Genomic DNA, 27914 nt, shown 5'->3' with positions numbered 1-27914 from the left:
AACAGTTACATTTTCATTCCACGTTGTAATTCGTGTTCACTATTCGTGAAATGGTGTTTAGTGGTTGACATCATACACCAGGCATGAAGGCTCCCAGGTCTGCAGCTCTGTTGCGTGGTAGGATGTGGACAAATCGGTCTTTGCAGGACTTCTCCCTTCTCCACCCACTTCTCCCATTCACTTATTAGCAGCTTCACCCTAATGAAGCTGAACGTATGGTAGGAGGCTAAAAGGTCACTGGAAGGAGTGTGCTCAAGAAAGTCTAAATATTGCTTATGGTGTTTTAATTTCTATTCCTGGGGAGCAATAAAGCATAAATTTTCAGTACAGTCATAATAGCAATTGTAATGTTACCTGTAGGATGGAAAAATAATTTGAGTTATTAAATGCTGTAGCTATTTTCAGTACAAAATAATAGATTCTATTTTTCTGTTGCAGCAATGTTGGCTCCCTGCATATAGGTTGTGGAGAACTTTGTTTGCAAAAACAAAGCTATTGTTTTAACAAAAACCACAGAATTTTTGCCTTTCATATTGAATCAGTGGCATAATGAGTAGTGGAGCAATAGTTCAACATCAAAGGAGACTTTTTGGATATATAGTGTGTTGCAGCAACAGTGAAAAAGTTCCCACCAGAAAGGAATTTTTCCATATGCAAACAGCAAACATATGTATTAGGTTAAACCCATCAGATTTCTCTTGCTTTCCACCAAAACCTTCAGAGGACTCAAGCACAGAGATTTTCAAACACACTGGAATGCAGCGTGGGGAGCAAGCATGGCGAGGTGTGGAGCAGTGCACCAAACTCTGCTGAGAACCAGCAAGCACTGATGATACACCAACCATTTGGCTCCAACAGCAGTGTTTTGCTTCTTAAAAGTACGCTTTTTTGCTCTGATTGGTGGAGCAGCATTGGTGATCTTCATGGATATGTTTCAGTATTTACCTTTAGCAGGAATAAGCGCAGACATACTTGCTGGTCTCCATCAAGTGTTTTGAAGAGAAATAACAATTACTTTAAAAAATGTGAATAGAGAATGTGAGTTAGAAAATAAATGCCTAACAGTAATTCCAGTGGGGTACTTGGCCTGCTTTCTTTAACTAAGGGTTGTGTTTGACACTGTAAGCTGGGAGGCCACATGGTACAACGTTCTTCCCGGACAGCCCATACCTACAGCTGCATGCAGAGAGAAAGGTCCTCAACACTGAGCATTTCTCCAACATAATTGTAAAACACCTCCACGTATACTTCTGAAACAAAATCTGCTTTATTTTTTATTACCATTTGCAGAGTTTTCTTTATGCTTCCAGAGGTAGGTTTTCTTCTTATGATCGGGGAGAGAAAACACATCAATGGATGTAATTTAAATTTAGAAGGCACTTAAAGAGGGGCCTTGTATTCAGAATTATTGTTGGCACATGTTTTGAGGACGTTAAAGTGGAAGCCTTCTGTGGGCATTAGCTAGGAGATAATTAAATCTACCGTAGGTAATTATGGTAGCTTTTATTACTGCATCTTTCATTAACTAATTATATTAATTTAGTAATGTTTGAAAAATTCTTTGAAGATGAAAAGTTAACTATTACTACCTTTAGCAGAAGGTTTGCTAAATACCAAGGTCTTTTCTTGATACAGATGCACATCTGCATGTGCAGAGCTGCTGCTAGAGCCAGTAAGTGACAGTGCTGTGTCAGGAGGAGACTGCTGTTACGTGGTGCAACCTGATGGCCGTGCGCTCTGGCTTTACTGCTGATACGTTTTGTTTCAAAGTGAAAATATGTTGGGTTTTTAACAATTTTTAGGAGATTTTCCTTCCAAGTACCTCTTCTTCATTCAGCCTTCAGTAGCAGAGAGAGAAATCTACTGTCGCTGTGATCACAGGGTGATGGGAGCAGGAATGGTGCCCTGCTGGCACTCAAGAGCTCACCAAATGTAGGAAATGATTTTAGGCCAAAGGAAAAGGAATATCACAGCTTTTGTAAATGCAGCACTTCCACAGTAAGGATTGATACCGAGTAACTCCACGTCACTGTGATTTTTGTTTATGTAAGTCTTCCAGAACTGAGTTTTCTTTCAGGGAATCCAACACTTCTAAGATATCCTGTGATTAAAGGATAATCAAATCAGGTTTCAGACATTAAAGACTAAATCCTTTGAATATTCCCATTTCATACTTGTTCATGTGATCTGTAGAAATCTTTCTCTTACCAGCTTTTAGTTGATTCAGATTAAGCCTTGTAACTATTGCCAAAAATGTATTCCTGCCTTGAGAAGGGTTTTGTAATGCTGGCATCACACCCTTTGTCTCTGTGGCTCCCTGTCAAAACCACGTGCTTTACAAGTTTAGGGTTTGTAAAGAAGCCCTATGCAGCCACAATCTGGCACCCAGAGCTGGGCTGAGTCCCTGTGCTCCAGTGCACCATCCCAGCACCTCTGGAGCTGCGCAGGCCAAGCTCTGCTTCTCCCTGTCTGCCCACCGTTTTGCTGGTGATAACCAAGCCACCAAGTGCCTTCCAGGAGAAGAAGCTTGGGTGTTCACTGCTCCTTTCATATCAGTCAGTAGCCAAGCATGTCGTGGACTGCTGTGACAGCCCTGCTCCCATCCACCAGCTCCAATGGAGATCCTGAAGTCTGACGGCAGTATTTCAGTGGCATGTTCTCAAACCCATCACTCTTCCACCCTTCTCGTGTCACTCAAAGTCATGCGTGATCAAAACATTTCCATTATGAATTTATTTTAGGATCCTTTCCATTTTTTTATAAATAAATCAAATGAATGTTCCTTTTATACAGCTGTAATTCACCCACATTGTTGCAGTAGAGCTGATTATCTCATTTACATTTTTAAGTGCTTTTCAAAGTGTAGGATATCTGGGCTGGAAAGCAAAACATTTCATTTCTTTGTTCTCAGGCCAACACAAAGCACTTCCAAGGTCAGGTATGGTGTAGACTTTCAACAACAAACATGTTTACATAGCATTTGAAAGCCAGTTTAACTGAAGAAAAAAAAACCAACTGTCTTTGTAACTATGATGTAAGTCAACGTAGCGAAGCTGAGAGAGGGGGATTCATTTTGTCCTTGGAAAAACTGAGCTTAATAAGTTTGGTTTTGTTTTCCATTCGGGAAAAGCTGCCTGCGACCCTCAGAAATTGGCCAGCGATTTTTACTTCTTTTCTGTGCCTTTTTCTTCATCTCAACAGTTGTTAAACATAAGCGCTGTTTTTCTTTGGGCAAAATCTGACACTTTGAAGCTGTGCATTTTGAAACCAAACCAAACCTTTGTTTCGTTTTCCAACAGAGATGTTCTCTGGTACACCTGGGGTAAGTCCTCTGCTGTTTGTTAGAGCATTCTGCATGCTGAAAACTTCTCTGTCAGATGCAGAAAAGATGTGGTGGTGCTGGATAGCTTCAGAAACCGCTATCAGCATTCAGGCTCTGACCACTGCCTATGAAGCATTTTGACAATAGAGAGAATTTTCAGTGTGATCTTCAAAAGGGCACATTATTCATATGACAGCCATCACGGCTCCTCCTAGCAAATTACAATCATGGGCAGCAATCTTACTTGGTTCTAATTATTATCTTTAGAGACCATCGCATGCAGGAATCTACAGCAACGACGAGATTTTGATGTTACTTTTTTTTCATGTGGCTTTGATCAAATACGGATCTTTTGGTTTTGCTTTCTTTGTCTTTGTGCTGATAGGGGAGCTGAAATATCCAGATGAGCGTTACTTGTAGGACATCCTTCATAAACAAAACCACTTTCTGCAAAGAGAGTGGCAGCAGAGCCCGTGTGCAAAGCACTGAAGTTTACCAACGATAGTCAAAAAATGGTAAAGCTGTTTGTGGTTCATCACAAGTCTTTTCTTACGCAGTCCCAATGCCAGCAGACAGTTGTGACTGGAAAAGCCTGCAAACTCATACAATATAGCGGGTTTGACAATTGATGAATGGATAATAATATACTTTGTTACCCTTATATGCTATGGTTAAAAAACAAACAAACAAAAAATACCCTTATTTCTAAATTGTGCTTGTTTAATTCATTGTCTGCCCTTTTAATGGAACAAAATGGGTGCTCCATGCTGACAAATGCTATCTAGAGTAGGTGGATTTAAGAAAAACTCTGTGTCGTCTGAACTTCCCTAATTAAATTACTTTAAGATGCATGACAAACCCACAGATTTAAAGGAACCGCTCATTTTGTGCTCTGCAGAGTATGTTTGTCTGTTGCAGAAAGTAAAACTGGAGAAATTAGGGAGTGGAACAGCACTGTGCTGCTTCTTTGCCACAACGTGGTTGTTGTCTTTTACAGGAGCTCTTTCAGATCCCGTTTTGTATTCAATACTTCAGGTTTTTTGTGATAGGATGATAGGAATTCATTCCCTGAGACAAAAGCATGCATGTGCACTCGTATGTGTGTGCTATCCCTCAATCTTCAAAGTCAAGTGAGAGTCAAACTTGCTTTTCAGCACTAGGAGGGAATCCTCAGCCCTCACCTTGCCAAGCTGTTGGGTTGTATGAGCTGATCACGTGGAAGCAGCAGAAGGCAGGTCGTACTTTGTAGCTTGGCCAGATGTGCTCCGTGAGCGTTCCTGAGAGCTGCTGGTCGTGCCTGGACGCTTTGGTGTTATGGGAAGACTGTTATCAAGTTGATTGGGCCTTTGGTGATCTTTGATACGAGGCCCTGCTCGTTCTGTGTTGCATTTCCACATTGCATGGATCTTTGTAAGTTTCACATCAAGGTCGGCTTGTTTGTGTTTTAAGTTATGACATTAGAGGTACAAAAAGAAAATAATGAGCCTGCAGTTCACATGTTAAGTTTCATTATAATAATGCAAATTACTGGTACTGCAAGACTTGTTGAGTATCAAGAGTTGAGTTGAGATACATGTTCAAGACTGGATTTTGGCATTTCTCAGAAGTGATGATAGCATAAAAGTCCCTGGGCAGATTTTAAGTTCATGCTTGGGTCTGGTTACATTTTTTGGCATTAGAACATGTAACAAACAGCCTTATAACTATAAGACTTTAAAGTTAATGCCTGGCATCACTTCAAAACAATATGCAAGATCTATCATAAGTAGTTCCTCTTATCTTATCTCCGTAGCAATTTTATCCTGTAAATGATTTGAGAGCGCAGGGTTTCAGTGCTGTGGAAAAGAGCAAGGGTTTGGCTGTTCAGTCTTTGTACCCCCGGTCCTGTTAACGATGCTGGTTTACTCCTGGGTGTCCCATGTTGAGGAGGCAGCTCTCAGTGTGCCGTGTGTTCTGCGGGACACGTGGGGTCACACTGGTCTCCATTGCAGCAACAAGTTCCCGGTGCTCCTCCAAACCCCGGTGTCCCTATGGCCAGTCCCCAGGGCCAGCCCCTGCTTGGTCCCAGCTGCCCCACGCCTTTCAGCTGACGGACAGCTCTGCCCCGATTTTCTGCCCTACAAAAGATAGCTCAAAGTATTCCCTTTCTGCTGCCACAGCTGCCTCTGTGCCGATGTCAATCTCACATCCACATTGTGCGCTTTGCTTCAAGTCAGCACTTGCAGCTAACAATGCCTTTATTCAAGCTGACAACATAACTAAGCTTTTAGTAAGTGTGTAAGTAAATGTTAAGTGTGTATTCAAAAGTCCAACAATGGCTAGGAAACTTTAAAAAAAATATCTTTGAAACTTGGTATTGTTTGTTTGGTGTGTATCTGTTAGAAATAACACAGACTATCAGCTCCTTGGGGCATGACTTCTCCTTTGTTAAGCACACAACAAAAAGATCAAGGCTCCTAGGGACGGCCATAATAAAAATAAATATATAAGAGGAACAATAATGACAAAATAAAGTTGTCGATGCGTTTTATGAGCGGGGTTTAGACGTGATCATTCCTGAACTAAATAAAGACTGGATTGTTGTGGTAAAGGGAGGCGATTGTAATATCCTCTTATTTATTGCCTTTGATGCTGTGTCTGTAGGTCCCGTGCTGAATTCACCCCAGGGCAGAAGGGAGCCCCGTGTCTCAGTGAGCGTCCCATGGCAGTAGCATAGAATGTATTTCCACTCAAATTCCGGACATAGATTTCCAGAGAGGGTTGTTGCTCAGGTTTAAAGGAAGGGTTATTGGTGCACTGCAGAAGTGTTCCCGGGAAGCACAGGTTGTATAAATAGCATGATAGATGGTGGTGAAGCACTGGCACTGCTCAGAGCTGTGGGTGCCCCATCCCTGGAGGTGCCCGAGGCCATGGAGGGGGTTGGAACTGGTTGATATTTAAGGTCCTTAAGCCATTCCATGTTTCTATGAGCCAGTGTCAAAGCACATTACCTGTGAGCTTTTTGGGGGGTTTCTCACATGTTCTGCACCCACTGGTGTTGTTTCAGACCCTACAAGATGAAGCGGAGCGTTCCCGCATCCAGGCACGGGCTGCAGAGAAGAAGCTACAGCGCAGGGAGCTGGAGACCCACGAGCAGGTATGGGGCTGCCCCTGGGGGGGAGCTGCGATGGGCAACGACAAGATCTTGCTTCAAAGCAAAAGCACTTATTTTCCTGCAAAATTTTCAGCTAGCTTTCTTTTCTGTTTTTGTTAATAAAAGGGAATTAAACTGTCTGAACCCTACAGGCAAATACTTACCTCTTGCTCTCTATTTCAGGTTGGTATTTCAACTATCCAAGCTGTTAAATGATGCATTTATTTTAAAGTGACTGTAATGCTATAAGAGGGCTCCGAGACTATTCTAACCCCTTGTTTGATGCTTGTATTGAGAGAATTATAATTGGACAATGACTGAGATAAAAAGTAATCTTTACTGCTGATCTCATGCATCTATCGTCCTAGCATGTTGTCTGTAAACAGTTCCACGTGATTAATGCTGCTAAAATTAATGCAGACACTTCCAGTGAAATCAGAGATGCAGTGTGCTTCAAGCAAAATAGTGTATGTAATTTACAGAGTAGTACTGAAACAAGAAAGCCTACAGTCTGCATTTAAACCAGATTGACGTATTCAGGAAAATGCAGAGGCTGTGGATATCTGAATTGGAAAAGGGTTTGCAGATCTCTGGTGCAAATGCAGTTTTGCAGCATTTCAGAACTTTATATGGTGATCAGCAACCAGTATCCACCACGTTCAGGTCAGGCTGGATGGGCTCTGAGCATTGATGGAGTTGTGGGTGTCGCTGCTCACAGCAGGGATTTGGACCGGATGGCCTTTAGGGGTCCCTTCCAACTCAAACCATTCTAGCAGCTGCTGGGCCAGTTGCATCCCTAACTGAAAAGTGCTCGTGGCACTGGGGGAACTTGTGCAGTCAGGCAGTGGCCTACAAGCACTGCATTTTGGCTTCAGTCTCTTGGAAATGAAGGAAGATGTGTTATTTGGTGCATGGTTGTCTCTCTCACAGAACAACATTGGCCTGAACACAGTGATGACGATTCTCTTATGTATTTCCCACTATAATGGTGTGCCCAGGCCACCTGTAAGCCTGTTCATCAGGCATTAACAGCAGCTAACAACTTGTCAGCTGACTGGGGAGCTGAAGGATATAAGGCATGAACTCAGAACTCGCTTGCTGCTTTTACAAAACATTGTCTGAACCAGAATTGCATCAAACATCAAAATTTGCATTGGCACTGTCACAAAGGCTACTTTTCTAAGCTTTTACATGTCTATAAATAAGGAGGAGAGAGGGTTAAACAGCTTCTGTTTTTCATTAAAAGGAAAAATCTTGTGTTTTGATTCTATAACAACAACAAACAAATGAATGAGACATGAAAAAACATTTTGTTGCGCTTTTAATTAAAACTAAAAAGCTGTTTCTCGTTACGGCTTGTTGGGTGGTATCAGCTCTCCATGTTTGCCTTCTTTCAGTGCAACGTCCTTAGAACTCAGCAGTGACTGACAGGTCCGCAGGGCTCAGCTCTTCATTCCAGGAACTTTCTGCTGATTGCACAGTGTTAACCTTTGCTATAATTATCCAGAGGGACAGAGTCAGCTTCGTGACATAAACTATCGTGTAAATAACGTTATGTTTCCAGTACTTTTATATGTAAGCCCCCAGGAATTCCCACTGGGATTAAACTAAATCATTTATCTTCCCCATGGAGGCTCTCCTGTCTCTGCTAAGCGTGGCCTTCCAGGGCAGTGGTGCACATGGTCAGTAACACTGCTGCCTGATTGCAGTCTCAGCATTGTGTATTATCACCTCTCTGCATGTCGCAGTGCTGAATGTCTTTCAAAAATTAGATTTCTGACTTCCCAAGACACACAGAATTGCATTCATGGAGCATGGCAAGCTAGCTGTAAATGGCGTGTAACTCACCCTTCATATAACCTGTGTGTATGTGGGTTTATGGTGCATTGTGCCACGGCAGTGGAAGCAGACTGAGAAGGTTCCTAAGAAATGCAGGTGCAACCCAACCTTTTCCTTGCAAAGCAATGCTGGAGTTTCTTCTGTCTCAGGAATCTGAAAACCTGGGAACTGATCCCATGTAGATTACACTCCTGCACTGCGCGCTGTTTAGTGTTGGTTGTCTCTGATCTGTGCGTGTATCTAATACAAAACAACATTTCTGACAGGAAACAGTTTGGAATTCTATGCATTGCTCAGTCTATAGAGCAGGATTGGGTATGATATTTCTAATTGAAGATAGTACAGGGGGAAACGAAGATTTTCATGTTCATGAGCAATCAAGGTAACATCATGATAGGTACTCAAACCATAGGAATGCGCCTCCAAACAGTCAAGTCACAATTACAGCCTTAACGGATAGAGCTTCTCTGCAGACACAAAATCAGTGATGTCCAACTAATGAGCATTACTGAGGAATTGAAGGAGAATGCCAATACAGATTTCCAGCTCTTTACTTTCTTTCTTTTTTTCTCAAATAGATTATTAAAAAGGGAGAAAGGAGTTGTCTGAATAAAAGTGTTGTTGAAGTATTTGGGGTAGAACAGAGCAGCTTAGTTTGTTAAGTGGATTTCACTTGCATTCCAATGAAAACAGGAGTGTTCATCGTAAAAGAGCTATGATTCAAAAGCATTCAGCAAGTGTTCAGTTTTAATATTTATCATTCTGACTTGCTCATTTTTTTATGACTGCTGGATATTTACCACATTCAGCCTAACTTACTGTTTCCATGCCAACTAAATCTGTTTGTTCTCAGATGAAGGCCGTGATGCATCATTTTGAAATTTCAGCTGCTGTGTAGCACAGGGAACTTCTAACATTTGCCACACCTTATCTTTGATGGCAACTGTGCTATTGTCTGCAGATTTGGGGAGCTGTGAGTAAAGGAACGGTGAGACAGCGATGAGCAAGATATGCCTACATCCAGGGTATGTGTCCCAAATGGTTCTTAGCAGAACAAAGGCTGGAAGACCTGAGTAATATCCTTTTTGTTCAGGGCTTTTTGTCCATATTTATTTTCAGGTTTGTTTTAAAGATATCACAGAGTTTTAAAGGCAGTCAGATGAACTCACAGAAATTCCCCTACTTCCATTGTCTGGGTCTTCCTTTACAGTTCCACCATGGCTGCTTCCACAGCTTTGCCAAAGCTTGATATATGTTCTAGAAGAGTGGAACATGGAAGCAGTGGAACTTCCTCCCCTCTGGCCTTGGTGAACACTGCAAGAAGTCTGCTTCCAAAGCAGCCTCTTCCCCGTCCCAAGGAAACTGATGTATACTTCCTTACACCTTTCATGGAGATAGATGTGCCTATGGCTGCATGGCAGTGTTGACTGAGGCGTGATAAAATTAGTGCTGTCATTACTTGGAGCCAGATTCTACCATTTTTATCTTGGCTCATGCCTACTGTATGTGCAATTCCACTGATGCACTCTTTAATCAGTAGTGCCCCCACATTTAAGACTGAGATGGTTACAATAAATCAGAACTTCCGTTTGTCATAGTGGGTTCTGTCAGCATTTTAACAACCTATCATGAAAGGAATGCAGAATTAAACAGAATATAGTAAATTATACTGTAAACATGACATTTTAGAGTAGCAGGAGGAGGAAGAAGCTGAGATTCAAGCACAGAAAAGCAGATTTTCAGGTGGGATTTGAAAGGAGCTGGAAATCAATGGAGTTGAAAGTTACCGGGGCTCCATACGGCAGAAACTGCAGGAGAGAAGGATCTCACCATCTGTGAGCCTGTCAGAGGAAAGAGGGGAAGGCAGTGATGATGTTTGTATGGAAGTCAGTGATCAAACACGAGCTTTGGTCATCAGACACAACTGGAAAATACACGAATGTATACCTACTCCATAGGCCTGGATGAATTTCAAAATGAAGTGGCCAGTTGGAGAAAGGCAGTGAAACAGAAAATAGGGAACAGACAACTGATCAAAGGAAGAGAATTTTTAACAAGCGAGATTAGAAGTATACCTTAGCATGCATGAATTAGAGAGGTTTTTAAAATGTCAGTTTTCTAGCTCTTTGTCTTTGTCATGGTGTTTAATGCAGGGAACACCAAAAGGAGAAGTGGCACTGCATGGAGGAGCCAGCTGGGTGACAGCAATGGTCAGTGAGCTATCCTATTGATTTCTTTCAGGTGAGGTGCCTAGATGGAGCTAAAAAGGACGGAAAATAAGTCTAGTTTTATGCAGATATTTATCACCATCTACATTTTAAATTATTATTTTCTTTGCAATTGAATCAGCACTGATCCTGTCTTTAAAAGTACATCAGGGATGGAGAGCCGTGGTTACCACCCGTGCTCAAAGTTCATGGACTCTTTCTGACCATAAATCTAGCAGCTTCTTTTCCAGTTGAGATGCTGGTTCCATTCTTGTTCTTGACAGAGGGGAAATGGCAATACTAAAAGTAGCTGCTGATTATTATCTACAAAGATTTGTTTGTTCACATAGACAGTGTGAGAATGCTGAGCTTCATCCTGCCTGCTGCTGAGCTTTGTCAGCCCTTGCTGTCATTGGGGAGCGCTTGGCACCTCTGTGTAGCAGACCCTGAACCTTTGACTTGCTGATCCACCCCAGGGTGGAAGGGATCATGTGGAAGGTAACACATACTGGAATGTATGAGATACATAAATACTTTCCCATGCTGGTGTCAAAGATGCTTACAGCTTTATTTCAGACTTAATTATCTTGATAGCATATTAGAAATTCCCTGCCCTCGACAGAGCCGTAAATGAGTACCATGTGTCTTCAGCCTTGGCCCAGCTTTAATTCCTGGGCTGGTTCAGTTTTCTGTTCTTATGCAGCAAGTCAGCGTTGTCAGCTGGGCTCCCTTTGCCCCATGGAGTGGAGCATCCCCACTGCAGAGGAGCAGTGCTGGCAGGGGCCGAAGCAAACATTGCTCAGGAGCAAGGCTGGCATCTGGATGAGTCATAGGGAAGGAGGGGAAGACGGGTCAAGGATCCTCCAAATCCCAACTGAAACAATAGAGGAGCCCTTAAGAGGGGGTGGCTGAGAGAGCAGAGTGAATTTTCTAGCCACAGCATTCCTGGTTGTTCCATGGTGTTGACAGTGAAAGCTTTTATTCCTCTCCAGCTCGCGTAATCCCAAGAATGCTATTCTTGCCATAATGCAGCCCACTGGATTTTTTTTAAAGTTTTGCCTGACTTCCCTTCCTCTGCAGTTATGAATCATATGGACTTGTATTGCTTAACTACAAACAGAGCATTTTCCAGGTGGGAGATCTTGGGTAAGAAAAGAAAGATATTGAAATACAAACCAGCAAAGTGCAAGGCCTCTTGGGTGCAGGTTGGAAGGAGCTGACTGAGCTGCTCACAGGAGGTCCCTGCAGCTCAGCAACACATCAAGGCAAACCTATTTTGGATGCTCCAATGGTTTACCAGCTAAAAACGAATAAAGTGGACAGCTGTGCCACTAATTTATGCTTTTTGGGGGCTGTCAGAGCAGAGTAGGTTCTCCAACACTATTTTTGCTCAGTGGAGAGCAGTGTTGTGTACCTTTGGCAGAATAACTGGCTCTGCTGATCACACTCAGTTACCATTCGCAGCCGTGCTGTGTTTGTGCAATTTATAGCATTCATTACTTTCCTTAAGAACTTGAGAACATTTGTATCAAATTGCAAAATATTTCTTTAAACCTGTAAGAACTGTATTTCGACAGACATTTCTCAGTTCACATGCCTGAAGTAAGGGAGGTCATAGACAGAAAAGCAGCGGATTTTCTTATTTGGCTGCTTTGCAAAAGGATGAATGGTGAGGCCTTGTTCTTTACCGAACAACAAAATGATACATAATTTGATTATTCACCAGAAAAAAGTGTTTGAAAAGATTTCCAGTTGTAATTATTCTTTTACAAGAGAACCATGAGAGATCTGAACCTTCAGGAAGCTGCAGGTTTTGGTGGATTTGGTTCCTTGGCCGTAGAGCTGGGCCAGCTCTCCCCATGGGGCTGATGGAGGAAGGTGCCCATGTAGGTTCTCAGCACTTCTGTGGGATTAGAGCTTCATTAACTGAGGGTTTGGGAGTGCTGAGAAGCAGAGGAGTCACAGCAATTAGGGAGAAGAGAACCAAGCTGCGATTAATTGTTACTTTGATATTCTCTGGGTTGTTTGTCTTTTTGTGTGTTTTTTAATTGGAATGGCATCGTAGTAATTTGTCCTTCTCTTGGCCTCTTCAGACGGCTTTCAGAAAATTACTTCAGCCATCTTCACGTCACCTGAATGAAGCTGACCTACACAGTATTATTATTATCCTCATTTAGAAGGCTGAGACTTCAGTCTGAGATGAAATGGTTTGCCTAAGGCTGAAGGAGTTATTTTTACCTTGCTGGTACCCTAACCTGTCTTCAGATTTATTACAACACATCTTTCATGTCTTCTCACGGAGATTTGTACTGTTGAACAGAGGCATAAACTTTTTAAAGAGACTTCTCTTTTAAACAGCATTATGACAGCTTTTTCAGCCACACTGTTTGAATAACGCAGGAAAGGACTGGAGAGAGGCAGGAAAGAACTTATCTCATCTTACTCCCCTGAAATGCAGAGAAAATTTGATAATAATTACATGATCCCAATTATGCCTTTTGGTCACTATCGTAGTATTTCCTGGCACGTGGAATTATTGTCCTTCACAAATGTTACAAACAGGCAGAAATTGAGATAGTAAAAACCCACAAAACCTGAGTTAAGTGAACCGCCTTTTGATTCTTATCTGACGTACACTAAATGTTGACTTCATGCCCTTCAAGGCAAGATAGTCTTTTTAAGGAACTTGAACAACTCATCTCTGGTCCCCTCATTTGCTTTGGCAATGCGTACTTCACTGTTTCATTAGCATTTTCCTTATGCTCCTCTGGTTTGAATCAAGTAATTACAATTGGGAGATCTGGAGAAGATTGCAGTGTTTTTGTTTTTTCAATGGTTTGAGAAGGGGATGTTGCACTATCTGGAGCCCCAGGGCCACTGGAAGGCAAACCCAGCATTGTAGACCTCTTGAAAAAGGGAGAGCTGGCTCTGAGCAACCTGCCTGAGATACTGGGGCAATGTGGCTGTATAGCAAAGCGTAGCAGAGAAGCAGAATAGCCTCTGCTTTACAGGCTGTTGTGAGTACATGGGCAGAAGTACATCTGATCATCCTGAAGCTGCTGCATTTCTCCTGGTTGTGCATAGGATATTGCTTTTTGAAGGAGAAGAGTGGCTACAGTGTGACCAGGTCATAATTGTGTGAATATTTGCCTCATCTTGATTCTAACTTACTGTGACTGACCATAGCTTACCTCTTTCTGGCAACTTCTGCTTTTGGTTCTTTCTCCTGACACCAGAGATGATTGATGATAAAACCTTAAAACCTCATATCCTAGCCACCAACCTGAATAAACAAAGAGCAGCGTGGCAGCTTCATATTAAAAGCTATAAAACCTTCCTGGGGGTTCGTGGATTAAAGCAGCTCACCAAAATGAACCTACAGCTTTCTCAGGACTGAATGACAACGAACCCAACAGTAACTGAAATAGAGCTGTCCTCATCCAGCAGATAAGGCCCTCCTGAGGGCTGAAGAATTGCAATTTTAAACATCTCTCACGAGTGTGAGAGGAGACACAGTGCTCGAGGATCCTAGGGCTGCAGCTTGAAGCTATGAAAGAACAAGAGAGCCTTTAAGGCACACGCATGCACACACAAAATCCCTGCAAACATCAGTTTCCTTGGGTCAGAAATCAATGTTAAAAAATAAAAACCTCCCCTCATTAAGATTAGCATATATTAGCCCACTGTGTGTCCTTTTTCACTTGTAAGAACTGATTCGGATTTTTGCCATGCACTATTTTAATCTCTTGGGTCAATAAACCTTGATAGTAACTTCAGCCGAAAATCTCAGCATGTTCTTTATCATAATGTGACAGGAAACAGCTGGGATCTTATTTTCATCTCATTGTGATGCAATTATGAGTGAGCACAGTTGAAAACAACATATTTTGACTTAAGAAACAAACAAAATGCAGTTGTATCCCAAAGAAGAGTTTTACTGCAAGAAAAATGTTCATCTTCTTTCTGAAATAGAGTAAGAGATCAACTCCAGGCAACCCTTCTGCTACCAGGGCTTGTTTCTCATTTTGTCTTTCAGGAGACCCAGACTACACAGCTGTACTTTAAAGCACCATACGTGTTCCTTCCTGACTTTCCAAGAAACACCTTCATCAAAGGGGAGCGATCCCCTGGGTGCTTTGCAGAGTCAATGGCAAATGTTAAAGAGCATTGTGAAAGCACGTCTTTGGAGGACACTTGCAGATTAAACTATTAAAAACAGCGACCTGGTTGCAAGTTGCACAATTAGATCATTATTATTTCACTCACAGAGCTGTATTCAGCTTTTTGTTGCATCTATTTAGTATGAAATTGCCTTGACTTTCCTCTTGGAAGAATTACAATGAGGGACTCCTGCATGCTTGCACCTAAGGAAGCTGCTGGGAGCCCAGGCTCAGCTCCTCACATCCTCAGTGCTCTCCATGGAGTTGACTGCATCGAGGTCCCCACCCAAATGAGCAGTTGGCTCAGAAAATGTTTATGCTGGCAAGGCACCTATCCATAACTTTGTAAGCCTCTGCAGAACGACTAGCACAAGTTTATCAGAGTAACTTTAAGAAACATAAATTTTGATCACTGGTTTATAAACAAGCAGAGTTCAGACAAGGTTTCCTGTCTTACAGATCTTTTTCCTGTTATTTCTTTATATTTGCATAGTGGCATCACTTGCAGTTCACAAGGAAAGCCTCTAATTGCCTATTTGCATAGAGATTTGGAGATTTCTGCATGTCAGAATGACTCATAGGCAAAATTTTCCTGAAGTTTCATCAGATTGTTTTATTCCTTTTATATTGATAATTGCACTATGCATAATGCATAGTTTGGCATGCTCTGAGTTGTGCACAGGGTGGTAATTGGCACATCATTCCTTGACCTTGGTTCGGTCCCCACCTGTGCAAGCAAGTGGGACGGAGCTGAGAGGCTGAGACTTTGACTTGTGCTTCCACTGCGAGCTAAGAAAATGTTGCTAAAATAGAATCAGCACAAAATGGTGTTGCTGTGTAAATGCATTAGATAAGAAAGAATTGATTTGAAAGTTTAAAAATATTTCCTAAATTAATCTGCTGTAGAGCCCCCTTTTATCCTTTATTCACACATTCGGCTGCTAATCCAGAAAAAAACACCTAAGTACTTGCTTAATTTGAATTAAGCAATTAATCCTATTGGAACTTCAGTACAGATGTGAGGCCCTGATTCAGCACAGTAATAAAGTGTGCAGCAGTTCTGGGAGACTTGGTGGGCAAAGCCAGGAGAGATTCCCAGGACTCAATTGTCAGGATTCAGCAAATCCAGGTACACTGGGGGTTGCAAAGCACAGCCCTTCCAGTTGGTCTGTCCTCGTGTAGCAGCACTTCATGCTGTACTCCATGTCTGTTGGGTAAGGTTATGGACTAGGACGTTCTTCTTTAGGAATGATTTTTACGTGAACTTCTGGTCTCACGACGTGTCTGAGTTGCTGGAAGCTACTGGATGACATCTCATAACTGCACAGAAAAGCAAGCTAACATTTCTGCCTGTTGTTTCCTTGCAAATTTCTAATGTGTTTAAAAACCATCTGGATGTGGTGCTCAGGGACATGATTTAACAGTGGGCTGTTAGGGTACCATGGTTAGGTTGAGGTGGCACTTTATCCTGAAGGTCTTTTCCAACCTGAGCGGTTCTATGATTCTTGACAGTTCACTTCTGAACACAATAATGTTGGCACTATGGGGAGAAAGTTAACTGTACAAATGATGATATTGCTATTTTACATGAAACGGGCCAAGTTTTCTTGTCAGGTGGCCTTATCCAGTTACTTGCAACAAGTGAAAAAAACCACTGGAGAAACTGTTTTAACTCTGTTGATGAAGAGTAATTGAACCATGAACTGTGAAAAGGGGCAAAGAACAATTTGTGGATTTTGTCTATAATAACTTTAAAACTAGTTTTGAAATGCTTACACTGGTATTAGCAGGCCATTCAGCCATATGCCTGTATCCCTGTTGAGATAGAGTTAGGAAAGTAGTATTATAACTTCTTCTGACCATAGCCCAACAATTGTATTACTGTTGTTTCCTTTCCATAACCATTTCCTTTTCATGTTTTCTTTTCCCTTTCTTCCTCTTTTACACATCTTTGGTTCTTTACAGGTCTTTGCTGATCTTTCTTCTTACCTTTCCATTGATACAGTAATTCTGAGTTTACTTGGACTGCAAAATGGACAAAAGAAGCGAAAATAAAGTTACTTTCTAACCTTCAGAGTAGCCCTATTTATATATTTTTCTTTTCCTGTACAGGTGACCCATATACGACAAGAATATGAAACCAAACTCAAAACTCTAATGCCAGCATCTTTGAGGCAGGAACTTGAAGACACCATTGTATCTTTAAAATCTCAGGTAAATTTTTATTATTTATCTTCAGTTTTTTATCTTCTTGTCTAGGCAAGAAATTAGGCCATCTATAATTTGGCTAACATACTAAGTTTCAAAACCAGGTTATGGCAGTGCTCCCATGCTCCTCAGTCACGTCCCCCACTTTCTTCACCTTGAGAGCTTTTGTATTGTATCTTCAGATGCCGTCTTCACTTCTGTAATGCTTTGTCTTAAATCCTGCAAAACACTAGCTCATCTGCAGCAATACAAAATCTATTTTTTTAATGTGAAATAGACACAAACCTGGCTAATAGAAATATCAGAGTGTCATTGTAAATAGGGAACTACTAATACTTTTAGTATTGAGTTCCCAAACAGGTCATTTGGTGCTGTTCTATTGAGTGTATGAGGAGCTGGAAGAAAGTTCTTCATACATAATTGTCATTGCCTGAACTCACAGACACAGAAAGGTCTGAGGAAGGATAAATAATAATAAAGAGCAGTGATCGTGGATGTGGGATAATGGCAATCCAAATAAAACAGTCAGTGTTGGCAGATGGCCCCATGCAGAGCTCTGGGATCTGTCCTGGCGACAGGAAGGGAAGAAACGAAGTGCCATGGCAGTGCTGGAGGTGCTGCAGGCTGCCCAGGGCTCCAGGAGGAGCGACGGCCCTGAGGACACAGCCTGCAAGTGCGGGCTTGACACAGCATTTTTCAAGCTGGTAGAGATCTACAAGCTCTCCATTTCTCTTCCTTATGCACTCCCTCTATGGAGATGCCTGGTCATTAAATGTATTTGCTTTACTGATCTTACTTTTCCTTCCTCCCTTCCTTCTTTCCTTCTTATTCCTTTTTTTCTTTTCTGTACATGTAGAAGGGTATTTATGTTGCATTTTTTTCCAAGCATGAGATGTTTCCCATGGCAAAATTTGCCTTTAACAGAAGTAGGAAATGTTCACAGGGGAAAGTTTCAAATTCCTGTGTTGCTAATGACACAACTTTAATACTGTGGTTATAGACACTCTGCTTATATGTCAAAGGATTCCTGATGGAAGTGATGCTCTTTCTCACCGAAATATTTATGGGAAATAAAAAGTTAAGGATTAACTGAGGAAATCAATTTCCACTTGATAGTAAAAAGCTGTTTTTAAAGCATTGTTGACCATTAGCACTGTCTGGTAGGAAGCATTGCACTGCAGCGAATGTAAGAACTCTACATCTTGTAACGAGTTCAAAAAGAGAGAGGTAAAATCTGATATCCACCTGCGGGGCTTTTGTGAGCACCAGTGCATTTCAGAAGAGTAAAAGTAACTGCACACACTAAGAACTGGGTGTCACCAGAAACACAGAGCTGCTGGCTGCATTGCCATTGGTACACTGCAGCCACAGACCAGTCGGTAAGCAGGGCTCCTTCCTGAAGCACAGGTGTGCTGGTCTTTGAAAATTGTTGGAATTCCTGTTTCAAAACATCAGACAAGAAGGGCAGCAGAATCTCTGCACCTGTCAGGATTATTTATTGTTGGAGGGGGATGAAGAGGACAGGCTTGGTATAAGCACCAAGCAGCGATAAAAATAAACAGAAGGAAAATCCTGTGTGCTCGGGCAACATTTTCAATAAATATCACTAAAAATAATGATCTGCTTTTGGTGAGTTCTCCAAAAGCTGCCACTGTGTTGATAAACATTAATTTTCATACCCTTCAAGAGCAGGTGAGTATCACAAGAACAGAAGTGTGGGGATCAGAACTCAGGTTTTGTACCTGCACTGAGGGTACAACTGCAGCTCCCAACCCCTTGATAATCCATATGCTGCCACAAGCTGAATGTAAAAGCTGTTTTGACTCTATTCTTAAAGTGGGTAGCATGCAGCAAGTGGTGTGCTGGGGATATCCTGACAATCTGCTATGGAGTATTATCATTACTTCTAATATGCAGCTAAAGCATTACTGCTTTTTATTTAGGCAGAATAGACAAGAAAAACACCTTTGTGAAATGAGTGTAAACTTATTTATTAGAATTTTGTACAGCATTTTCACCTGGGATGTATTTTGCAGGTAAATATTCTGCAGAAAAGAGCCTCCGTCCAGCAGGAAGAGCTGAACGCCTACCCCACCAGGAGGTATGGGCCTTTCTGTCATCAATTTGTACCATTTCACACCTGTGGATCTCAATTATTGAAGTTTTACAGCTTAATTAAAACACTCAAATATGGTGGCAGTCTTAAAAGATCCTTATTTTCAGTAAACAAGGGCCTGAGAATTTTCCCAGTGCTTAGTCAGTACTATTAGAGCAAGATGAGAGCGCACGCAGGTGCACTGCAAGTCTGGGCTTTGCCTCCGTGTTCATGATGAGACAGAGTCTCAGTGCACAGCTGCAGCTCTGCGGTGATGCCACCTCCTTTTAAGATAGAAAACAGTGATGCAATGAATAATATTACAGATCGCATCTTCAAAGTACCGGATCTTCATGAGCCTGGGCTTTTCTCAAACGTTTACACCCTCCAATATAAATTATGGCAAGTGCTGCAGCAATAAAAAGACTTGCCGTGCCTTTAGAGTAAGTGATTCACATGGATAGGTGAGTAAAAGGAAACTTCCTAGTAAAGTCTTTTTATATTTATAGGCTTTGATGATATTTCATATCTCACATGAGGAATTCTGCAAATAAAAGTGTATGCTTGTAAAAACAGTGTAAAAATCTGTGAGATATTTAAACATTTGTAAAAATGTTAGCAGCATGGAAGTTGTCTGAAAATGCTATTTGTTTTTTCTTAACAAGAGTTTGCTAGAGCTGAAAGCTGAAAATGTCATTAATTTTTGGTAGCCTGTCCAGTGTAGGCAACTTTGTCAGGTAAATACAAAGCTGTGAGGTAGTCTGCAGGCTCTCTGCAGTAAGAGCAGAAGCACTGCAAGCAGATGCATCTTATCTCAAACTTTTCCGAATCGGTGTTTCCTAATCACAGTTAGGAAAGCAGCTAGTTGAAAAGATGAAGTTTTCCTTCATCAGACTTTTTTCCCAACTCTGTGTTCCAACTGAATTTTGCTTTACCTGACCTGTGCTCACTGAACTCGTGCTTTTTTGGCTGACACTGATCAGTGTCAGTGAAGGACAACTTCAGTCTGTCTATGCCCATGGCTGCAGCTGTGGTCATGGCTGCTGTAGCCAGGCTGCTGTCACAGGGCCCCACTGCAGACTGTTGCATTTTGTGGTAAGAATACTAAGACATAACTAACGAGAGTGTCTTAATTTTCAGGTAGCTGCTGGAGCTGTTGGATTTCTTTGATCGCCAAATGGACTGCTTTCAATAGGTTTGAAGATTTGGCTCTTGTAAATTAAAATGCAAAGATCAGTGGCTGTTTTATTAGCACACAAAGTGCAATGAAATTCATGAAAACATATCCATTGCTCATGCCAGAATTTTTTTTTTAGTTGTACCTTGCTTCCTTCCATTATTTTTTTATCATCATCTCATCACAGACTTACACTTCCAATATACTGTGTTGATTCTGCTTGCTTTCCAAGAGGAAGTTTCCTCTACTAACATTTTGTTACTACTTCCTCGTACCATTCTTTTCACTCTTATACATGAAGAAAATCCCATTTTCTATTATTAATGTCCAAGATTTTTTAACAAATTTGACATCGTTTTGCGTCCATGTGTTTACATAAGATTAAAATATTATTTTGCACTATTTTGTTTTGCCATTATTGTCCTGCTTGGGCATCTCACTCACCTAAATAGCCACAGTACATAATAGAGTTTTGTACGGCTTTTTTAACTGGGGAGAATATATTTTCTGCTGTTTTGCAACGAAGTAATGTGCATGGCCTGAGTGCTTACCAGGGGGCAGAAATTCCTCTCGCTGATGTCCAGCTGCAGCATTGGCCGCCACGTGCTGATCTGCAGGGCCTGCAGCAGGAGGCAGCCATCCCACCAGGCCCTGGCTGCCCTTCAGCCCCAGATCCACGAGCACTGATCCCCTCCAGCCCCAGATCCATGAGGAGAGGCCGTCTCCTGCTCAGAGCTCCTAGCAGGACGTGTGCCCAGCTCTGCCCGGTGCCTCACTGCATGTCAGCCTGGCTTGGGTCTGGGCAGGTTTTCACCTTCCTTGAATCAGCAAGTGATCCTTCTAATTATAGATAAGAGGTTGTCGTGGCTCTGATAAGCAAGGAAGCTGCAGCAGGTGCCACCAAGCCTCGCCTGGGGCAATGGTGAGTTTCAGGAGAAGGAATTTGTCAGGATGCATAGGGTGAATTGTGGGCAGTAAAATGCCATGTGTTTGCTCAGGGAGGTGCAGGGCGGCTGTGCTTTGGCTCCACAGGGGGAGCGCTGTGCTTTTACCACTCGGGTGCTGCTTTGTGCCAACACAGATATGTCCCTTGTCGTGCATGGGGTGCTGTGGGTTTGTCTGGTGTTGTGCTGGTGTCTGTGCATGATAACTGGGGCTGTGGGGCTTTTGGAAGCGGGGCAGATCCTCAAGGTGATGAAGAGCCTCTCCTGAATGCCCTTCCCTACGCAGCTAGCTGAATTCAGGCCTGGATTTCCTTCTTTTTGGTAGAATTGGATGTTGATGATCAAAAAGCCATTTCAGAAAAGTAGATCTCGGTCAATCTGGGAGCTCTGTGAAACTCTCCTAAACCACATACAGCATGAGGGGCATTGTGAAGGTGCTTATAAACCCCATAAGAACTAAATTCAGTGTTGGTTGGGGCTCGTTTGCAGTTGATAATGGTTCTGTGATCACTTTGTAACAGGTAAGGTTGAAGTCTAGAAACGTTCTGCCCTCCAGAACTTGCTCTTTGCCTCTTTTCCCCTGCAGGGCAAGGAGCTGCCAGCAGTCCTGGCAGAGCTGGCTGGCATATGGTCAGAGCTTCATTTGCATGGGTTGACGATGATGATGTTTATTTGTTGTTATTACACTGAATTTTGCTGTATGAGAGAGGATAGTTCCACTCTATGTTAAAGCACAAGAAAAGTGCACGAGAGCATTGTCCACCAGCATCAAGGGTTCCCTTTATCAAGGTGAAACTTCACTTGGGTGCTGCTCACAGTTCTTGTGTTACGTGTAACAGATACGCTCATTGCTGGGTTGGTTGGAGGAAAAGGGATACAGCCTCCCTCCTTCCCTCAGCCCTCTGCTTTCTGCAGCAACAGTGCTTTAATTGTTGTGCTGGCAGGGCAGCACAGCAGATACTCCTGTGACTTGCCCAAATCTCTGCAATCTGTGGTTTCAGAGTAGTGATTTTGCTCTGCAGAAAGAGATTTTATTGCGAAGAAAATAATTGTGATCACTATAGTATATGAAAGTGCTTTATTGGATGTTCTGGAAAACATACACAGCTTTGGTTCTAGCGATGAGCAGTTTTGACAGCATGTCGATGCCACTGGACTTTTATTTAATTTTAATTATCTTAGTGCACTGCAAGTCCTTCCCAAATCACAACATGTACTGGAGGCACCGCACACTACTGAATTATACTTGGTTTCATTCCGAGGGTACAAAAGAAAAGCAAGATGTCAGATATTGTATGAAAAAGTTTCAGAACACAAGGTCATTTTAGCTGAGCCTTTTTTTCCAAGGGACTATCTTTTCTAAGCTTTGATATTTTGTTCAGAAAGGTCATTTCTTTTAAGCCTTTGTCATTAAAGAGGACTTGTTCTCTAAAGTGCACTATCAAAGTGCGCAGAAATTGTGAGTTACTGAAACTAAAATGCATGATCAATTTTAAGTCAGCCAACCAAAGTCCGCCTAAAATTAGATGTGCTCTTATACCAGTGGCTTCTTTGATAAAGCCAGGGGAAGATATGCAGCTGGTGAATTCAAACCAAGAAAAGAAGATAATTAAATAATACTTTTCCCCTTTGAAATTACTGTTGTGAAAAAAGCACTGAAAAAAGTGAACAAGGGTCTGATCCTGCAAAAAATTGTCTTTTGTGAGAGTCTGCGTGTTGCATTTTGTAATGTTTTACGTAGCAGTTATGCAGCTCTGATGTCATCTGAAATCTGCAATAGCATAAACAAATTGAGCCCCTTATCATTTACTTACTGTTTGCTGCCATTAGATGACCTCTCCTTCATTGACAGATCAACATGGGAGCAGAGCAGAGTGAATACGTGGCATCATGCACATGCTGTGCAGGCCAGGGGCAGGCTGGCTCACACAGCACTGGAGATGTGAGTGCTTGGTTTGGGGAGAAGGTCTGAAATTGCCTGCAGATTCACCACTCCTCTTCCAGAGCAAGTATTTTTAGAAAGGGATTCCTCAGAAATGGCTCTTTCCCTTTAAATTCAGAGCCCACATAATCTCAGTGAATTTTTGTACAGTCAGGCTCTCATCCTGCATCTAAGAGTGTTGGAAAACCAGACCTAAGAAGGCTAATGACTCCATATGGATTTCATGAAAGCCAGGGCCTGAGTGTTTGTAAGGCTGTGTTTAATTGTGCTCAGGAATGATGTTACGTCTTCTGAGACTTATCGACACTTGCTTGTCATCTTGTTTGTTCATCATTGCTGGATGAGGTCATTGGCTGACTAATTTCGATATAGATCTGAATCTATAATGAAAACTCTGAACAAAAAACTCTGATTTTAATCAACCGTTCCTCCCCACTCCCTTACCCTCCCTGGGCTGGAAGGCCTGAGATGTCACTTGTCACTTGTCCCAGGCTCCCACTATGCAGAGAGGTGTGAGGTTTGTGTTTGTTGCACTCGGCTGGGCAAAGCCTCAGAAGCACTAACTTAACTGCATTTGGAGTTGCTTTCAGAGCACAAAGGTTGCATCCCATGCTCTGGTTAGCACTCCTCTTGGCCCCGCCAGCAGCACAGGATGCCCCAGCCCATGAAGCCCGTTCTCCTTTCCCAGCTGCACCCCAACAACTCCTCTGCGAAAGCACCCAGCCCAAGGCCGGTGCTGCTCAAAGAGCTCAGCACCTTGCAGGGTATTTCATCAGAACAGCCAAGCAGAGATTTGCAGGCAAAGAGAGGCTTCCTCTATTGCTTTTCCCCATTTGCTTTTTCCAAGTGAAATCCAGAGCTCAACTCACAGAGCAGAAAAAGATGCATGGGTAAAAAGGAGAGACGAAACCGGAGTTACATTTCTTCATTTCTCCGTTTCACGTGGATTTTTCACCTATTTGTGCAAGATTTGTGTAAGGGCCCTGGAGCTGGGCAACATGGGGCTCAGCATGGGAACACTGCCACAGCTCTGGGAACACTGGTGTACAGCATAAAGCTCCTTGGCATTCAGATACCTGAAACACATTGTTCCCATGAATTCCAGGCTAGCACTGTGTGAAATTTAAGCACCTCTCAGAAGTTTGTAGCTCCTTCAGCACACCACTTTCTTTAGGGTGCTCTGAGCACCAGAAAGGACACGTCTCCTGGAGCCACACCGTGTTTGCTGGGTTTTCAGAACCTGTTGGGCAGATGACTCAGCTGCTGGGCACCCAGGCCTTGTTGAGGGCACTGATCTGGAGCAGACAAACACTCAGACTCCATTTACCGTTAATTACTGCTCCTAATGGAGTTGTCTATTACGGCTGAAACTGTTGGTGACCTGTGCTGAGGAGATCCTTTCTTGTTGTTTTTTCTCCTTTCACAGGACAGCATGGGCACTACAATGAGAGGTAGAAAAACTGCTATAAGTCCTAAAATTAGGTTGTTTCAATTTATCCATACTCCGTATATATTTCAAATATAGGTGGAAATAACACAAAATCTAATGCTTCGCAATGGAAATAATTGGAGAAACATCTTCCATTTTATTAGACATTAGGTCAGCAAAGGCAATTTGCTCTGACAGAGCAAAATCACTCTCCAGATCCTATAATTCCCCATAAAGCAGGAAGGAAGAAAACCTGCCACCCACTAGCAGACCTGCAGCTAATGGCTTAATGGGACACTGAAGTTGCCAAAATATGACATGAAAAGCCCCACCCAGGTAAAGAGGTGATAAAACCATCAACAAAGGGAATTCAGCCCTGGCTCCAAAAGAAGTACTGATCCTCCCCAGGTCCTGCCTGCCTGCTTTAGGGCTGTTTATCTTAGGGCTGGTGCCAGGGATCACCACCATGGAGCCGTGAGGGCTGCAGGGCAGCAATAGAGCCTGGCTCAGCTGCCAGAGTTCAGCTGACACCTCCCCACGTTATCCCCAGATTTCAACCTTTCTTCGCTGATTGCATTGCAGCACCTGGAGCAACTGAACAAATCGGCCCTTTTGTTTTTCTGAGCGACCCGGGGTGTTAGGAGTGATCAATTTACAGGGAAAAGGAACGCAGGGATGTTTTTTCACACAGCCATCCCATAGATAAAGCGATGGGGACGCTGCATCCCAGCGGGTTTTGGAGACAGGCAGACCACGAGTGGGGCTGCAGGAGCACCAATGCCTCACACCTGTCAGAGCGGCTCCTGGGCACTTCAGATCTCCCTTTTCTCCCCTGACTTTGCGAGAGCCATCCAGCTTTGTCACAGTTATTTGCTGTCCTCCTGCTTAAAGCTTTCCTGCCTTTACGAGGCAAACTGGGCCTAATCCAAACGCTTTAAACTCCAAGAGAAACTTCCAGGAGACTGCGGCTGGCTCCAGGCCAAGGCCTGAGCTCAGTCTGGAGGACCACCAATGCTCTGACATCCCCTAAGGGCTGCAGCAATGGGGCTGCTGCTGCTCTGCTGGGGCAGTCCAGGGCTCAGCAGCACTGAGCTGGCGTGGGTTTGGATCAGACTGGAGCTAGGCAGGTTTTGTGTCCTGATGGCAGTCCCAGCAGGTTCCCCATTGCTCTCCCAGCTTCTCCTCCTTTGGCACATCAGGGGTGGCCACGTCCTTCATCTGGAGGCAGACCCGGGAGCGTTGTACTTGTTCTGCTGCTCTGGGTATGGTCGGAAGGAAGCACACCCATTTGGGGCTGCATCTAAACCGGTGCAAAATCAAGCAATTGCAATCTCCCCAAAGTTTCTGTTTGAGTTGAAAAGATCTGGACGAGGTCTGACTTCCTTGCTGTAAAAGCAGAAGTTGAAACGAGAGGACAGCAAGCACACAGACCCTTCCTGCAGCAGGGGGCACACAGAGCAGCCGCCTGGCAGCATTCCCTGCCAGCCCTGTTCCCACAGTCTGAGGCTTGCTCCCATTGCAGGTGCTGGGATCCTTTTTTCAGACCTCTGGCACAGTTCTTCCTGCCAGCTCTCTAGGTGCCATAAACTGCCTCCACAGGGCAGTTATGCTACGGTTTGAAATATAAATACTGGGTGTAGTAAAAGAATAACCTGGCACCTGCAGACCAACTCTGATTACAACAACGAGGCCCAGCTGCTGCCCCACACCTTGTCCCAACAGCAGCAGGGCCCAAAAAATCCCTGTTCTTGCCTGAAAAATCCTTCCGTGCCCTAAAAGCTGCCCTCTGCATCTGTTGCTGTTGAAGCACAGGAGAAAGGCTCGTGCTGATGTCTGACCTGTGAAAGACAGCTGAGGTGTGAGCCCTCAGGAACATCATGGAGCTTCGTGCAGGTAGAAGGTGAGCGCGTTTGGGGTTAGTGCTACAGCATACGTAGTGCTTTGTGGTAGGTTGGCTGGAATCAATCATGGTAATTCTAGTTTTTTTCAACCTGGTGGAGAACAATTCAGTAAAATGCATCTCTTGCTAACACAGACTCAGGCACAGTCTGGCTATGGGAGAACAGAGGGAATAGAGCAGAGCAGCACAGTGGCTGCTCCAGAGTTGGGTGGAGGCTATGATCATCAGGCCCTGCAAGGTCCCTGGCTGCCAGGCTGCAGTTCTCTGCATCCAAACCAGAATAGCCACAGGTGCTACGAGGGCTTTCTGATTGAAGCTCTTCACAATGTAATGTTCTCAAAACAAACAAAAAACAAACAAAAAAAACCCAACTGTCCTCAGTAATTAACCACAGGCAATTATGGATGGCTTTATTTGTATCATGACCTGCCATCTGGGCTGGATTTGTCATAAGATGAGAGAAGCTTGGAGTGGATCTGGATCCTCCTTTGGGTTCAGGCTGTGTGCGAGTGCTGTGTGGGCAGGGTTTGGGATCTGAGCTGAGCATCCTGCAGGGGATGGAAGGCTCTCGCCCTTGTGTCCCAGCGCCGTTCCCATGTACACCTGCAGCGCTCAGTGTCTGCAGATTTTCCTCCCCAGGCAGAGAGGTATCAAGGTTTGCAAGGAGCAGCTACAGCAATGCTGTGACGCAGCACTGCTAGCCAAGGCAGCAGCTAGTGTGCGTTCAGCATTCTGCTTCCTTGCTGCTCTACGGCACAGATGAAAGCTGGGCTGGCAGCCACATCCCACGATGCAAATTGTGCTGCACAGCCCCGTGGAGCGATGCTGTGCTCACCGTGGCTGCGTGAGATGCCGCTGCCAAAGCATGCGCTGCTCCGTGTGCAGCTTGACAGAACGCTGTGTTTAACCTCCGAGTACATGGGATAAAACGTGGTTGGCTGTCAGGACGCAAATTCATGTTTCTGTCGGCACCTAAACTCCGTCTCTCAGTTCTGTCTGTGCCTATTTTCATCATGCGTGCAGGCAGGGTGTTTTCAAAGGGACCTGTGTGACACAGCAGCCTGAGATCTTGATCCTTTTAGCCTGAATTAGGTTCCTAGTTCAAGAGGCAGCTTAGAATGTATGCACCTCAGGAATTTGAGCACTTAGTCCCCAGGAGAGAGCCCACGCAGAGCTTTGCTCACCCACTCTGCGCACACCCAGATGTTGCTGTGCTAAAAGCAGGCTCCATGTGCTGCTGAGTGCTACACGCATGTTCGAAGCGTTCCATCGAGCCCCATGTGGGGATGACTGCGGCATGGGACACTCAACTCAGCATCTCTGAAAGACATCCAAGGCCAGCATATCCCCAGCGCACGGCTTTCCCATATGGAGAGTGGGAACGGAGCCTCAGCTCCATCCCATGCGGTCCATGTATGGAAAAGCTTGAGCGCCGATGAACCATGGCGCAGATCCCCAACATAACGGTGTAATAATCAACAACAGCCCCTGTGGTTACATGGCACCTTCCGCCTGAGATTCTCAAGGCACTTTATAAGCGTGTTTCCCTCCGATGTGA

The 27914-nt window shown here is 43.5% G+C and overlaps 1 protein-coding gene across 2 annotated transcripts in view; it reads left to right on the top strand.

The window, feature by feature from the left end:
* The window catches only part of CEP112 (centrosomal protein 112), a 138553-nt gene extending 118016 nt beyond the window's left edge, over positions 1-20537 (top strand). For both annotated transcript variants that reach the window (XM_042865252.1, XM_042865253.1), the window contains 4 exons: positions 6369-6458; positions 16774-16875; positions 18906-18970; positions 20105-20537. In XM_042865252.1, coding sequence (XP_042721186.1) covers positions 6369-6458; positions 16774-16875; positions 18906-18970; positions 20105-20108 — 261 coding nt within the window. In that variant the 3' untranslated portion in view covers positions 20109-20537. The remainder of the gene's footprint in view (positions 1-6368; positions 6459-16773; positions 16876-18905; positions 18971-20104) is intronic.
* The last annotated feature ends 7377 nt before the right edge of the window (positions 20538-27914 follow it).

The sequence above is a fragment of the Lagopus leucura genome, unplaced genomic scaffold (assembly GCF_019238085.1).
Source record: "Lagopus leucura isolate 7727_CA_CO unplaced genomic scaffold, USGS_WTPT01 Super-Scaffold_797, whole genome shotgun sequence".
NCBI lineage: Eukaryota > Metazoa > Chordata > Aves > Galliformes > Phasianidae > Lagopus > Lagopus leucura.
This window is presented reverse-complemented; position numbering and strand designations above follow the sequence as displayed.